The sequence below is a fragment of the Oxyura jamaicensis genome, chromosome 14, assembly GCF_011077185.1.
Source record: "Oxyura jamaicensis isolate SHBP4307 breed ruddy duck chromosome 14, BPBGC_Ojam_1.0, whole genome shotgun sequence".
In the NCBI taxonomy this organism is placed as follows: domain Eukaryota; kingdom Metazoa; phylum Chordata; class Aves; order Anseriformes; family Anatidae; genus Oxyura; species Oxyura jamaicensis.
The window spans coordinates 11,949,989-11,965,587 of NC_048906.1; the positions used below are offsets into that span (position 1 = coordinate 11,949,989).

The 15,599-nt window shown below is 43.5% G+C and overlaps 1 protein-coding gene across 7 annotated transcripts in view; it reads left to right on the forward strand.

Moving 5' to 3' along the window:
• Positions 1-15,599, forward strand: part of C14H16orf71 (chromosome 14 C16orf71 homolog) — a 104,837-nt gene that overhangs the window by 44,215 nt on the left and 45,023 nt on the right. For 6 of the 7 annotated variants that reach the window (XR_004754694.1, XM_035339973.1, XM_035339975.1 and 3 more), the window contains 5 exons: positions 3,385-3,501; positions 5,719-5,863; positions 8,009-8,321; positions 11,086-11,192; positions 14,406-14,560. Coding sequence is in view for 6 of the 7 variants with exons in the window: in XM_035339973.1 (XP_035195864.1) it covers positions 3,385-3,501; positions 5,719-5,863; positions 8,009-8,321; positions 11,086-11,192; positions 14,406-14,560 (837 nt within the window). In the remaining variant the exon portion in view is untranslated. The remainder of the gene's footprint in view (positions 1-3,384; positions 3,502-5,718; positions 5,864-8,008; positions 8,322-11,085; positions 11,193-14,405; positions 14,561-15,599) is intronic. The other variant, XM_035339978.1, reaches the window with a different exon arrangement.

Consider the following 15,599-nt stretch of genomic DNA (forward strand, 5'->3'; position numbering starts at 1 on the left):
AAAAGACTCTCTTAGATCATCTGACAGCAAAAGCCATTTCTTTGTTGTCGGAAATGAGAACAGAATATGCTGTAAGAGAGAAGAGGAGATACTGGATTCGGTCATATTTCTGTATGACAGTTAGACTCATGTTTTTGCTGCACACAGCTCCAGTCTTCTCTAAAATGTGCTTATTCGTGTTTCTGCTCAGTATTTTACAACATGTTTTTGTTCTGCTGTGAATTTCCTTCCCATAACTGTCTGGCTTCATCTCCGTAATGCTGTCTGAAACAAAGCAGTGGCTCTGGGTTTCTTCTTAATGCTGTTTGAAAAATGATGTGTGCTCAATCCTAGCTATGGTGTAAATCGTTCTTTTCCACTGTTTTAAGATAACAGAAATCAGAATTTGTCTCCCCATTTAAAAAAGGGGATAATTTTTGACAAAAATCTAGAGTACCTACAAATGGGAAGTTACAGGCGTGCCCCTCCCTTCCCGCCCTGATAGCAGCAGTAGGTATGGAGAAGATGTAAGGGCTGTAAGAAACCCCATTTCCTTACATTAGGAGGTGGGGGAGATGGTTGTGGAAATGGTCATGGTTAAATGATTCGGGGTTTTGGAGCCTGTCACAGCATAAGTCAAAGTATCCCAGGGGCTGCTGTAGCTGCCAGGGGTTGAGCACAGGGTACCTCTCCTCACCGGTGTAATGCCTTCACCATGAGATAGAAGATGATCAGAATGCTTTGCAGAGCCTTTCAGAAGAGGCATTTCTGGGTAGGTACTGAAGGCTGGCCTGCCTCTTTACCATTCTGCACAGTGCTCGGGGAGGGAGTCTCTGTCAAGAGACAGGTCAGCGTTCAGAGATGATGTATCAGCTAGCCTGGGAGAGACTCTCTGAACTGCTGTGTTTGCACAGCAGCTTTACAGCTACTGTAATATTGTTGGAGGCATAAGAGAAGAACCAGCCCTGAGGTGAAACCAACACAACTCTCATGCCTACCCTGTCTCTCACTGTGGAACGCTGCAAGTAGTGTTATCCGCCAAATACAAAAACAGTAGCTTAAAGCTAAAGAGCGTCAGAATCACCAAAATTATTTCAATAAGAGTGGGGTCCCTCAGCTACCTGGGGAGGATCACTGTGCGTTGCCTGTCAGATAGGGTTCATCTCAATATTATAACAGCTGAACTTGCAGCAGTTCTCTTAAATGCATGGGAATGTTGCTTTCTTCCCGTGCATTGCATGGGAAGGTGGTGTCAGGAGTCTCCACTTGAACATTTTGGCTGGACTGAACAAAACAGGCCGTCGTATTGCAGCTGGCTATGTGTACTTTCTTACCCATGAGAAAAAGGATTTGCTGGGAGATCCAAGGCTTTTCAAGCTTAATTTTCTGCTACTTTGTGAAATCACATTCAGGTTGGCTGCTAGAAAACAGAATCTGACAGATCATAGAATCAATTTCCCATGGGCTTTGATTCCCTAATAGATCCCTGCTGTGATGGGGAGGAGGCCAGCCAAGCTGCCTCGGATCGCAGCTGATCTGCAGCTTACACCACGGCACGTTGTAAAGGTCAGCTTTTTACCTTGGACTTCCCAGCTTGTGTCCTCTGCATCTGGATGATAGTAATGAAGGTTCCCGTGGCAATGTAGGCTGGAGTTGGTTTGTCCACCTTTGGCCCTCCTCTTTTCCTTCTTGGAAGTTCATAGACTTGAGGTTTGCTCAAGGAACAGGTTGAATAAATGGAAGCCTGGGGCCTTGCTGCATTCCTGTTTTGTAAGGCTTGTCTGATCCCTCTGTGCTCACTGCGCCATGCCAGTGTTGTACACAGGAGCTGGCAGCAAACATTGGAAAAAAGAGGAGCTTCTGCTTCCTTAAAGCAATGTGGTTTTTTTCCTCTAATGTTTTCCACAGCAACCATGTTTAATATCACGTGTGGAGGCTAGTGGACGATGAATTGCGAGACAAAATGAACAAATCCTTGAGAGATGTCAGAGCACTCAGTTTGGGGTAGATGTGCTGACTGAAACCAGGTGAAAAGTGAAATCCCTGGTTCTGCTTTTAGGCAAATATCTCATGAAGCATAGAAAATAGAGGAAGGAAAAAACACAAAGGGCAAATGTCAGAGAGATTTTAATATCATTGAAATAAATTTCACTTTGTAGATGTTGTTTTTCATTTATGGAATTATATGAAATACATATCTTTTGCCAAGCAGTGAAATAAAAATCTCTAATCTCTTTTGTGATTACACACTTAAAGAGCATTATATGTATCTCATACTCTAAAACGCACACTTCTTCATGTAATTAATACATTTTCTATTCATAGTAAGTCTTGGTGGGACCATGTTGAAATATAATTCCTTTTTTTTTTTTTTTGTGGCATGTGAACAAAACCACGAGATGGGAACAGATTCATGACTGCTGAAAGTCAAAGTAGAGACCTTACAAATAGCAAAAATACTCAGGTTTGAATCTTCTGAGCCTATGTCTCAAAAGGGACATTTTTTTTTTTGTCTTGGGAATTCTGCCCAATGTGCACTCTGCCTAAATGCACCCACATTTCTGGGATGCTCAAGAGCAGTATAGCTACGAATAACACTTTTTCCCAAAGAAGAACTTGGCAAACATGACTTTCAAAGGCTGCATTCCTTCCTGGACTATGGCCTTGCTTACAAAGCATGAAGTCACAGCAGATTCTCATGAGTGAAACATCCTTCAATATCCTTAAACTTGCCCTTGTACAGGTTGCTTGCTTGACTGCCCAGAAAATGTATGAGAAACAGAATAAGGTGCTGAGATTGGGAAATGCCACGTTTCTGTAATGCTGTGACCTAAATGCCAGAGTCTATTGCCTAGTCAGGAGTATATGGCACAGTAAGGCTTACAGATGCGTGCCACTTGCGGTGACACGAACACAGGAGAAATGTCCTATTTTAGTTACAGGCACATAAAAAATTCATGCAATTCTTTCCCTGCCTTCTGTTTGGTTGGTTAATTAGAGCATTCGCTTTACAAAGCTCTTTTCTGCTGGATGCCCAGTATGATCATGGAGAATCAGGGTCTCAAGCTGCTGAGTCTAATTCTACAGTGCCTTTTGTACGTGACTCCTGTTCATCTTAGTGTTTGCTCCCCATGTAGAGGGCCACTGTTGGACCCTAGGAGGGTTCAGTCCCTCAGGAAGCAGCTGCAAAGTCGTATTTGTGGGATATAATTTCACTGGAGTTGGTGGTACAGATGCAGGAAAGCAAATGATAGGGGAACAACACAGGGCTAATAACTCTAAGCCATGAATATTCATCCTTATACATTCTTTAGCTGTAAAATTAAACATAATGCTTTTTCCTAGCTCTTGATTTTGAAGGATCAAAATAACATATAGGTAAGAAACATCATTTGTGTGTTTCAGGCAGTGGAGAAAGTGTTTGCAGTGCCAAATGGATTTTACTGGCAGACAGTTGAAACTGATGAAAAATACTTCCCTAACAGCAGCAACATTGAGGCTTGCAGCGACATGGACACTGAGGTAAAAACAATAATAATAATCACAATTAAGTGACCTGAAATATTTCAATCCTTAGGTTTGGTACAAATACTCAACTTGAAGTATTTCTCACTCAAACACAAATAAGCTGAGCCTTTTGTGTCGGTGGTATTGATATACCGATTGCTCCGAGCCACAGAAGATTAAACTATGAAGTATATGGACTGGAGAAATTGCTACCAACCAGGTGCAGATCAGTAACAATAGACAAATTCTGCTAACCCAAAGCCCCATGACTGCAAGCCAGTGTGCAACTTTTATAAAACTTGTGCTCAGAAATCCAAGTTTTTCTGAAGCCTCTGGTACTATTTACCTGACCAACAGTAACAGTGTGTTGTAGGAACAAGTTGAAAGTAATTCTATGTCTTTTAACCCAGAAGAAGAGGAGGTCACTGTAACTTGAATTAGCTCATCTTAACCCCACTGTAGGAGTGCATACCAAAATGTACTGGACCCCTATGCAGATATGATAATGTTTTACCCGGGGTAACTCACCTTTCATAGCTCTTGCACAACACAGTGTGGCACGTTTGATCTGACGAGTTCAGTTTCCTGTTAGGACTGAATTGGGGAGATGCACATATCTGACATTGTCCTGAACAACCAGCAAGTCTGGCTGAGAGTGGTTAGCTGTACCAGGCTGGCTCCTGGAAGATACTAGAAAACAGCAGTTATTTGTTGAAGGTATTGGGCACCTGGCACAGTCAGGAAATGCCTCATATGTCTTCATGACAGTTCCTCGACTCGCCTCAGGAGTCCTACTAGGGGGCCCATACAGAATCTCTCGCAGGAAGGGCAGGATGCTCCGTAAGGAAATGGCAAGCCAGGAGGTGAGACTAACAGCAAGGCAGGCAGGGCCAGCCACCTCGCTTGGCAGGGTGCAGTCACACGTTACCCAGTGAGAAGAGCAGAACCGTCCAGCAACAGTAACCAGGGTCAGCCAAGAGTCCATAGGGACAGGGCCAAGCCAGAAGGTCAAGTCAGCAGATTAGGATAACGGCCAGAATCAGTGACATGAGACTGGCTGCAGGCATACCTGCAACAGAGCTCAGAGACCAAAGCCAAGTGGCTGGCTCCCAGGCAAAAGGGAGGCAGCAGTTACTGAGGTTTGTCAGTGCTGGACAGCTGCATTATCAAAGTTGGCCTGGAGCCCAGGCAGCCAGACCCCAGGGACTTTTATAGCTGCTACAGAAAAATGCTTCCTTACTGGCTGCTGTGATCACTGGGTTAGTATCAGGAGAGCTTGAGCAAGATGAGCATAAAGAAATAAAGCTTTTATTCCTAATTAGACTACTTTTTATGATTTGTGTAAATTTATATCTTCATGTATTATGATGTTATAAGCCTTGTTGTGTGTTTATGGGGGAGTAGCATTTCATTTAAAGTGTCCAGCAGTGATAAATTCATTTGGCGTTCACTGCAGACATAAAGCTTGCTGCTGGGGATAGCATTGTGTCTTTACACCCAGGAGAACCATGCACAAATTTGAGGCCAATACAACCATGCTTGTCTGATCCTCAGCTAGACAATTTATTGCCCTCAGCATGTCAAGCACCACACAACTTTCTGTTGTAAAGCATCTGTGTTTTGAAACAATAAGCTTCTTCAGATAGGAGAGTGCAGAGCTCAAAGTAGTTTGCTTTCCTTTTGGGTACAGACATTCAGTATGTAACAGCATCTGTCTTCCTGTGTGTCAGGATGAGCTGAACTGCATTCATCTGGTAAAGAAATTTTCAAAAGGTAAATCTGGGACAGTACCAGGGATGTACCTGCCTTTTGAATCATTTGTGTTGATTTGGGCCTTTTTGTAGGTACAAGGAAACGACCAGTTGGTCTATTATTATTATTGGACCATCTTTCTGTAGTACGCAGAGTTAAACAAGAGTGATTCACTTTATTCTCTGCCCCAGAGAACCTGCAGTCTTTTACTAGTAGGTTTTTGTGACAAAAGGCACAATTATTTCAGTAGTAGTACATAATTATTATTCAATCATAATTATCATTGTTATGATTCAATCTGAAGCTAAAAGCCTACTGTGCTGAACTGCATGTAAACAGAAGAAAAGAAAGCCTCTTTAGAGCTCTTGTAGCGTAGGTAGGGCATGGGAATTTAAGGTGAGTAGAAGAGAGACAGCTGTATGGTCACTGTGGGCTTGGAAGCATTTTGGCTCACTCCTCCAATGTGCTCTCGCTGTTCAGGTTGCCATGGTATTGCTGTTTGAAACTCTCCTCCGAAGTTCCCTAGCTACCCATCACATGTTGCAGCTGGTACTCAGCTCTGGTCTGGATGTCTGCGGACTCCGCCTGCTCTATCCTCAGCATGATGTGCTGCTCTCTAGCTCAGGTGAGGTTTAGTTTTCCTTCAGTGGTTCCATTGTGTAATGATACTGAGGTGAAGGCCTTTACTGAGGTGAAGAATGATGTGGTGCTGTGGACATGGAGAAAAAGCTATTGGATTTACAAGAGCATCACATCAGTTACCTATATCTTTTGCAAAGGAAATGTTAAAAGACCTAAGGCTGTTTCGTTCTATCTACTCCCAGTGTTGCTAAAATTCAGCTACTCCAAGTTGTATTTTTAGTCCTTTGTGTGTGTATGTGTCTTAAAGCACTTTTGTTGTTCCTTTGTAGAGACCATTCCCAGACTGCAGTGCTGTAAGCTGCAGGATTAGACCCTTGTAAATTAGGCATACCCAATTAGTTCCTACTGATTTTTCCTGGAGGTGTTGAAGAGAATCCAGCCTCTCTTCTTCAATTCCTCCCATCCCATCACCTCTGGTACTTCAGTCTTTACTTGACCTTTAGGAGAATGGGTGAAAGAAAACTACAGATCTATCCATCCTGTAATGATGTTGTCTGATAAGCCATCACCAAAACATCACAATTTGCCAGTAGAAGGTGGTCTGAGGTGAGAGACCAAAAAGGTAAGGCAAATAAAAATTGTATGAGTCCACGATGTCAAATCTCAAAGCCTTAGACACCAATGGCCACGTGTTGGCCCATGCCACTCAAGTCTTCCGTTTGTGAAGTAGACATAATGAAGCCTGTCTCAAAGCTTGTATAGAATATTGATAATGCAGTATAACCCTACAACAGTGGGCAATTATACTAGCTGCAAGGTGTAAAGATGGCCTCTGAAATGTTTTGTGGCTTGTACTTTCTTTTAATCCATAAGTTCGCCTGGAAGGTTTGCATATGGTGCCATACTGAATACAGGCAATCCATTTCTCCTGGGGAAAGTTGTGGGCAGACAGAGTGAGAGAAACAGGCTTCCGTTTGCTTAGACAGAAGATGGGCACAGATCTGCTTAAATAGAGAAATACCCTGCAGTTTCCCTGCCCCTTTTTACATTTGAAAACCATACGAGCAGACTGCCTTAGAAATGTTGTCTCAGCATTGTGCATGTAATATATTCATATTGATAGCTGCAGAAATGAAGAAGGACTTCAGAAATGAGTAAGAAAACCATAAAATCGCCAGTCATTAAGAGATGACAGGCAGCAGATCTGCTTCAGTGCTCTGTACCCTGTATCTAAATAGGAACATTTTGTATGAAGGGACAAATCATTTGAAATGAGGGCTGCTATGTGAGTTTGTAGACTGGATTTTTACCTTTAGCTTGAAAACTTTAAAATGATTATTTTAAATATTTTCAGTCAGTTTGTCCATTGTCTACCTGTTCTGGAGAGTTACGTTCTGGTTTCTGATTCTTAGGCAACTAATGATGTAAATGAATACATTTAAGCTCCAGGGAAGAGAATGACACGTCTTTCTGCTCTTATACAGTAAGAAATGTGGAGGAGGCAAACTTGCTCTTTACTGGGGTTACTTACTGGACCCCAATAGTGCTGAAGTGAGTGTGGAGAAGGGTTTGCCACAGAAGTAGGGAAGAATTGTTGCAGGAAATAAGGAAAGCCACAATTCAAGTCCTGGAGGGGAAATAAAGGTGGCTAATCAAATATTTGGACACATTAGGCAATGTAATGCAGAATCTGTATTTGATACAGAAGAAATGATCTAGAAAAGATGTACATGGTTATCCAGCTTGTGATTCACTTCCCAGTTTCCCTATATCTGATGAAAATTACAGAAAACATTCTGCTCCTCAGGCCCATATTCTTGCCCTGTCTCCCCTTCAATCCCACCAGCCTTCTTTATGAATACAAACAACATACAGCACCAGAAGTTAAAGTGCTGGCTTCTAGTGTATCAGCTGTGAAGTATTTAACCCCATGCACACCCTTTCCCACAGCAAATCATAAGCCAACCCAGTCCTTTTTCATTAACAGGTAAGCTACCTTGAGTAATCTCAGAATTACTACTGGGTAAAAAAGTACAGTGGTTGCCAGCATAATGCCCACAAGACAGGTAACCAGTCAGTTACTTTGCCTAAGTCCACTATGAGAGAGCTAAAAAGAGCACTTGAGCAGAATGAATGACCTTGGTGTGGGTTGTTCCATGCTTTAGTTACATGTCTTTGTCTTTCACAGAAAAACTGCCTTCTTCCTATGCTTCAGAGATGGGCAAGGTGCCACCAGTGCTGGCATTGGGCGTGAGAGGGCCTAAAGCACGCAGCACCTTGCAGAATATCATTGGGCCATCCGACCCACAGCTGGCTGGCCTGACAGACTGCAGTTCCATCAATGCCATCTACTGCAGGAGCCAAGCGGAGCCTCTCGTCTACCTGCCCCAGCTGGACAGCCGCGTGCACAGGGAGCTGTGCCTCTGGTTCGGAGGGAGGGCTGCTCATGCAGCACTGCATGGCGGTGTCCTAGATCCAGCTTCCAGATGCAACAGAGTGAGGTGATGGCACTAGCCTGTGTGTTTCTGAGCTATGGTAGTTCTCACAGGCAAAGGATGACACGGATGGCAGACAAGCACGCAGCGAGTGTGCTTTGTCTATCAATTAGTCTTCTGCTAAAGGTCTGAATGAACAAGAGTAATGGAGGGGAGCAGTCTGTACATTTTCTATTTTCACATATGTTACTACAGTCTGTAAAAGCCCTCAGTCTCTCACAGGACTGTCTCTTCTGGTTGTGTTAGGTGTGGGACTCTTGCAGTTGCCTCCCATCACAAGTTCCCAGGTAGCTAGACCTCTAATTCATACACTTGCAGCACCTGCTCATGGGTCCTTGCTGTGCCAGGTACAGCTGATCAGCCTGATCTGAAATCTCTTTCAGCTGTACCAGGTGCTGGAGAAAGGCTGCGGAATTGTGTGCTTCTGGGGAGCTTGTTCTCCAGGAATAGCTTTGCCCATCCTTATCAACTGATTGGAGATAAGGAGCTTCAGATGGAAAAGGCTCTTCAGAGAGTTATGACAGAAGTCTCTAAAAACAAAAGGTGGCTTATAAACTCAACTCAAGCAATCAGTGCGAGAAATGCAATTTAGGAACTAGTGGTATAGCAATAGGGTGCCAAAAAGTGCTGGGAACAAGTGAGATTCAGGAGTCCGGAATCTTGCTCTCAGATGGGGCTGGATATAGCTGCAGAGGGAAATGGGCCATTAAGTAGCTATTAATCCATCATGCAACCTACAGCGCCTGTTCTCTGCTATGTGGTAGTACAAGGAGGGGGGACTACAGCCCCCAAAGGCTCACGTTTCTGTCCAAGATAAGAATAAAAAAACATTAGATAGGTTTTGCCTAAAGTTGCTTGGTTGACAACAACATAACATTGATGGTAGACTGCCAGAAAGTCTGCTCTTGACCTTACTCAGCAGAGCAGAGATGCATCAGGGAAAGGGATGAGAGGAGAGGAGAAAAGCTTCTGTTCAGCTCTGTGAAGTCAGCAGTGAGCAGCACACGGTCTGCAGCTGCAGAGGGAAGGTCAGATCAGTAGCCTGAACACTCTTGCAGCACTCCTTCCTAGCACTCTTTTCCCAAACCTCTCTGCAGCTTTTTTTTTTTTTTTTTTTTTTTTTTGAAGCACTTTCTAACAAGCATTCCCTTCCTGACAATTTTGCTGCTTTATGGATGGAGATTTAAACCTAGGAACCCAGGAAGAACAGTCAGTCCACACTGAGCCACACTCAGTAAATGAAGGGCTCTGCTGTGCTCAGAGATCCCTTCCTGAGACTGTTACAAAGACAGATCAGAGTAGGCTGGCCTGCAGAGGGAAGAGAAGAGACACAGGTATTCTTCTGGCTTTTGAAAGACACTCCTTTGGTTGTTCCAGGCACAGGATCTCAGCCTTGAAGCATTTGTTTTACAGTGCTTTATCAAAAGATTTGGCTTAGGGCTTCAAGGAATTTCCACCAGCCAGGATAATATGAAACTCAGACCTCCTCTCCTGGCTGTCATTTGTCACACAGACCTGTGTAATCATGTGGGGTGTCAGCCTTTACAGGCTGAATTTTTCAGACCCTGGGCATCTCCTTTTAATGTTACTGGATCAAATATGTACTGATGTGGTGAAACTCTCCTGGAGAGAACTCATATAGGGCCCTGCACCTGCAAGTTCTGGACAGGTTTTTGAAGATCCCAGTTGCTCAGTGCAGTGTGGAACACTGTGTTGTCAATGGCAGCAAACCTGGGGTAAGTTGTTCTGCAGTCCTTTTGGTGCTTTTCTACATGAGGTGCACCCATGTAGGATCAATCTGATGCACACAGAGGGCATTGTCAGTTTTGTCTGGCCATGAACAGTGACTCTCGTCATTGTCAGTTTTAGGATTTGAAAAACTCAATTTGGCAAAGTTTCATTCATTTTATTTAATGGTTTTCCTTGGGGATGCTTTTCCTCCTACAAAGATGATGAATTCTGCTCCTCTGGTACAACTTAGCCGGTCCAGAGTGGTGCTGTGTGCTAAATAATGTGCTTGTCTTTCTCTTAATGCTGGTAATTTGGGCCACTGGGAGATCAGAATACAAACTGCACCTCAGAATTCAGTTTTTCAAATTTTACTTGCAAATACTGGTGGCTTCTGTTGGTCTCCTGGGAGCGACAAGCAGGATGTATTCCAGCCAACTCAGTAGCAGGGGATGAGGCAGACAGGTTTGCCTGAACAGCCTGCACTTGACGGACCTAGCCAAACTGTTTTACAGAGTGCCGTTTGCCTTGTCAGTCCCTGGCTTTCAGAACCACACCTTATGTTCACCATGCCGTAATTTGGACCTTTTGGGAATGCAGAAATGTTTAGAGGCTTCACTGCCATGAGCATCTCTGCCAGACTTGATAGTTCTTGTTGCCCAACATGAAGCTGCAGAGGAGTATCATGACAGCTTTAAAATTGCTTAAACTCTGGCTAAAGAACCAAAAGTGAACAGCAGCTGTAATATATTTGTGGCTGGGAAAAATACTGCTAATGCAGCCTGACATATTTCTTGATTCCCGGGTTTCCTTGCCAAGCTGGCTACTTTGTATTAGGTACTTAGTGAACAGAGAGAGCCTCAGAGGGAGTAATATAGAGAGAGATGTTCAGTCAGAGAGACCTTGATGCAGTTCAAGTCATGGACAAGGGGTTGAAATGCTGGTTGCAGTAAAGCTTCCTTGTCCCTGGGCTTGTTGTAGAAAGTGGGTTAGAGTCAGAACCTTGCATAACAACTTTTAATATCTGTTGTTTTTTCCTTAGGTCTCAGAGTCCTTCATCAACCAGAGCAGAAGCAGATGAAGAAAACGTTCATCGCCAGGACATGGTGCAACCTCGACCTGCAGCGATGCTTGTCTCAACTTCCAAAGGTCTGTGATGGGGAATGAATCATGAGGTTTTATGGTTCTTCTTCACTGACAGTGTTACCTCACTGCAGCCCACCTATTTCTGCCACCTATTCTGGAAATTCTGCCTCCCTGGATTACTCAGTGCTGTGGCCTGGCCAGGTCCAGAGCTAGGAATGAATTTCTAGTGAAACACTGTTGCCTAAAATGAAGTGACAGAGGAGTGTTATCATCACCTCATCCTCCTCATGGGAGTAGCTGCTAGAGTCCTGTAGGCTGCTTAGATTTCACTGAAGGGTAAAGGAAAAAAAAAAAAAAAAAAAGAAACAACCAGCAGATTTCTGCTTGTAGGGGACTTGTTCATCCAAGGAACTGTCATGTGAAGACCTACCAGAGTATTTAAACTGCATGTTTATCTGATTAGAGATCATCTACTTCTACTATTCAAGAGCTGAATATAATGGGGTATGAAATTAAGACTTCATTCAATCCAGGACTGACCACACAATCAGAAAAGAAAGTATTTCACAGGGCTAATATTAACCATCTCTCACTTGGCTCCGCTGTCCAAATTCCCCTTTTCCCTTTGTCTTCCAGCTTACGAACTCATACTTAGCTAGCTGCAAGCTGACTGTGCTCAAGGGGAGCCTGCCAGGGCATTCAGCATTACTGCAGGCTAAGAAGGGTCTGTGTGGTATAGGGGTGTCTGCTGTAGATGGGCCAATGTGCTGGTAAGCTTCTGTAGTTTGGCCTGGCACAGCAGATCTCAAATGCATATGATTTTGAGGCGATGCTATTAGGGCACTGCTGCCCTGTTTCTACTCCCACAGTTGAAGACAGCTCCCTGGGGAGAGCGGGGGGTGGGAGGGTGGAAACTCAGCAGCTGTCAGAGAGAAGATGGCAGGAGGAAAGCAGGATTGTACTGACATAGAAAGAAGGCGCAGAAAATTATGGTGCTAAAGGAAAGACGGTACAAAAGCATAAGCCAAAAAGATGAAAAAGGGGGAAGGTGACAGAAAGAAAAATAGAGAAGGGAAAAAGAAAGGAAGCAAAGTCTTACCTTTGAGATACACTCTTTCGTATAACTGGGCATGTTAATTCAAGTAGCTTGGCAGACAGCCATTGGCTCTGCGTTATTTGGGATTGGTATTGATGGCAGCTGGTTGCTGCTGATGGAATGACTCACATTTTTGCATCTCCTTCCTTTTATGGCCATTAATGATTCACATTTGATGTGGGCTGCTGAGTTACACCACACCACGTTCCATCTGTATTTGGGCTCAGGAAGTCACTTTCAAGCTTTGCTCCTCAGATAACTGTATCATCTCTATCATGACTCTCAAAGAGAAGCTGAAAACCTGGACTGGGGGCAGGCACCCTATGGGGTGTTAAGGAAAAGAAACGTTCACTTATTCCTTTCCTCAGGTCTCCAACAGTTTCTCTTTGAGACAGGAAGATACACTCATGCAGAGCATGCAGAACAAATATACTGCTGCTCCTACCAGGTATATCTGCCCCCCTTCCTTCCCAGTAATCAAAGTTTTATTGATCCTAGAAGATATTCTTGTTAATTTGGGATAGGTGTATGTGAAATTTTGTTTGTTTGTTCAGGTTTTATCAACTAGAGATGAACTAAAATCTTACCACTTGCGACCCTGAATTTTGACAGTTCATATATAATGAGTGCGGCACTGTCAGTCTGGCTCAGGGCCTACAAAATTAAAGCCATAGAGAAATTTTAGGCAAAGAAACACTCTGCTTGTTGCACCCTTAACAATAAACACAAGCTTTCCCTTGTTTTGTTGCTATTGCTTTGAAATGGCAGGCTGAGCCTTGGTCAGGTTCTTGGGGACAAATACCTATCACAAAGTTCTGAACCCCAGGAAACATATGCTAGTGATAGGTCTACCACCAAAACCAAGTGTAATTGGGGCACAGAGACTAAAATATTTTCAGCCCCATCATATGATTGTTAGAGCTAGGAGAAGTTAACAGGGCAGTACAGAGGAAAGCCATGTAGAAATGATACTGAGCATTTGAGTGTTTACTTTCTTACCTCTTGGCAAGTTATGGAGATCTGAATGTGTCTTATGTACAGGAGAAGAAAATCTGTTAGAACTAGGACAGCATAATAGCAAAAGAGACGGTAAGAGCAGAGACCCAAAGTAAGATCAGAACAAAGCCAAGGCCTCAGGTAGATCAGAGGCTACTGGGAAGCTCCATCTTAGGTACAGCAGGACACTGTACAGGAGGTACACTGTTCAGGAGGCCTTGTGGGCTATTTCTCCTGAGCATGCTCACAGCATCTGTTGCCACCGTATTGACAGTGAGCTTGGGATTCAATTTAGAAAATGGAAGTGGAAAAAAAACTACAAGGTTCTAACCCAACATAAACTCCAGTTGCTTCTACGAGTTTATCTACTGGAGTGAGAGATGCAAGCAGAGCACAAGCAGCCAGACTTAATGCATTAGGCTCAGATAAGAAGGAAACCCAGGAAGGAGCATTATGATGACCAAAGATAGGAATCTATGAAGCCATGGATGATACAAAACCATAGTGGGGTGGGGTTGTGATCAGAGGCTGGTCCAGATACAGTAACCCATGCCCTAAGGCAAGCTCTGGGATGAAGAGTAAGGACAGGACTAAAGAAGGGCTGAGAGGGAGCAGAAAGTGCTGACCAAGGCCGTAGAAGCTGTAGGTCCTACAGGCTAGGACCACTAGTAACAGCAGAGAGGAATGCCTGGGATTGCTTCACGTACTTCGCAGTGGACAAGCCAGCAGTCAGTCTTGTACTCATTTGGTTACTCATCACTTTGGCCAGGCTTATCAGGCCCTTAGTCCTCAAGGGGTCTGGCTGCTGTCAGACCAGCTGGAAGGGTAACAGCTCAACCACAGCCTGACGGGGGCTGACACACAGCCAGCACGTGAACTGAGAGCATACGTACCTCAAAGAGAGATAACAGCTCATAGACAGCTAGATAGACCTTATGAAACAGACTATCTGGAGTAGATGATTCATAAAGAGATTGCTTATAATGCCATAAGCTTTACAGTTCTGTGTTGACCTCTGATAGCAGCCATTATAAGCTGAATAGAGCAAATAAACCATAAAATACAGTGTTTCCATTTGGAGAGTGCTTCAAGTAGGAACTGGCCACTATGAGAGTTTCCTTGCAGTAACACTACAGATTCTGTGGAAGTAATATGCTGTTTTTCTTACTCTCTTTTTGACCTAGGGGACATTATTTTGATGGTGTCACCTGTGGTATCTCCTCATGCGTATGGTAATGTGATTTCGGTCTGTACTCATCGGGGGTTTCTTCTGCAAGGAATCAGACAGCTGCAGCTTTCACCCAAGCAAGCCATTGTGCTGAGCATGGCAACAAGTCAGGTACCGGTCAGAACATACAGCTCAGTTGTATGCTTTGGGTTACCATTTCTGAAACTTGTTATACTGTGGGTTTATGGATGTGCAAGCTGACACACTCCTGTAGTGAGTGTTCTTAAGTGTTCTTCTCTGTTTATTATCTCTTTACTAGCTAGCCAGCACTTGTGTTCCTTGTATTCCTACGAGTGGTGCTCTTGTTGCTTTCAGTGCTGATGTTTTTTCTTTAGTAGGAAAATCCCACTAGGCCTAAGCCTCTCACTGAGACTAATGCATGATCAGGCGTTCTTCTCCTAAGTAAACATGAATTTTACCACTGATCTCAAAATAAGCTAGAGCAGGCAGTAACCTCATAAACCAAAATAACAATCTCTGGCCTGTAAGCCCATATTCAAGAGAATAGTCTTCATCTACCAGACTAATGTGTGATTATGTACTTTGCTGTCCCTCTGGGTCTGCTTGTGGCCTTTCAGAATGAAGTCCCCTAGCGTAATGCATTCAGATGGCTTGTGAGAAGAACTTTCCTATTGTCAAAAATGAAGTGTTGTTTTTTTTTTTCTTTCTTTCTCTCAAGGTCTGTTAACATGATGACAGATTTATTTGAGTTAGAGTGCAGTTGACATTTTGACATGTCAGCCTAAAGAAACAAATAATCATAAATGCAAGATTTCAGTCAAACTCACCTGTACAAGAAGACAAGTTCTGCATTTCTTACAAAATAAATCAGCCAGGAATCCTATGGCAGTTTGCCTTATAAAGAGCTGGACCCCATACTTTAAATTTTCATGCTTAGAGTTGTTTCCTGTGTCAGTCAAGAAATGCATCGTTTTGCAAACTAAACTGTGCACAAAGGCCCTCTTTTCTGCTTGTTCTCTACTCAAGCATGAGGAAGAACACTTTCCTGCTCATAATATTTTGTAGAATAAAAGTAGCTCCTATTTATGGAATACTATAGTCAAAATAGCCAAATATTTGGAGCATGCTCCTAAACGACCATTTCAGAAGTTCAGGAACTATTGCTTTAATATGTTCTCTGTTTCAGAAC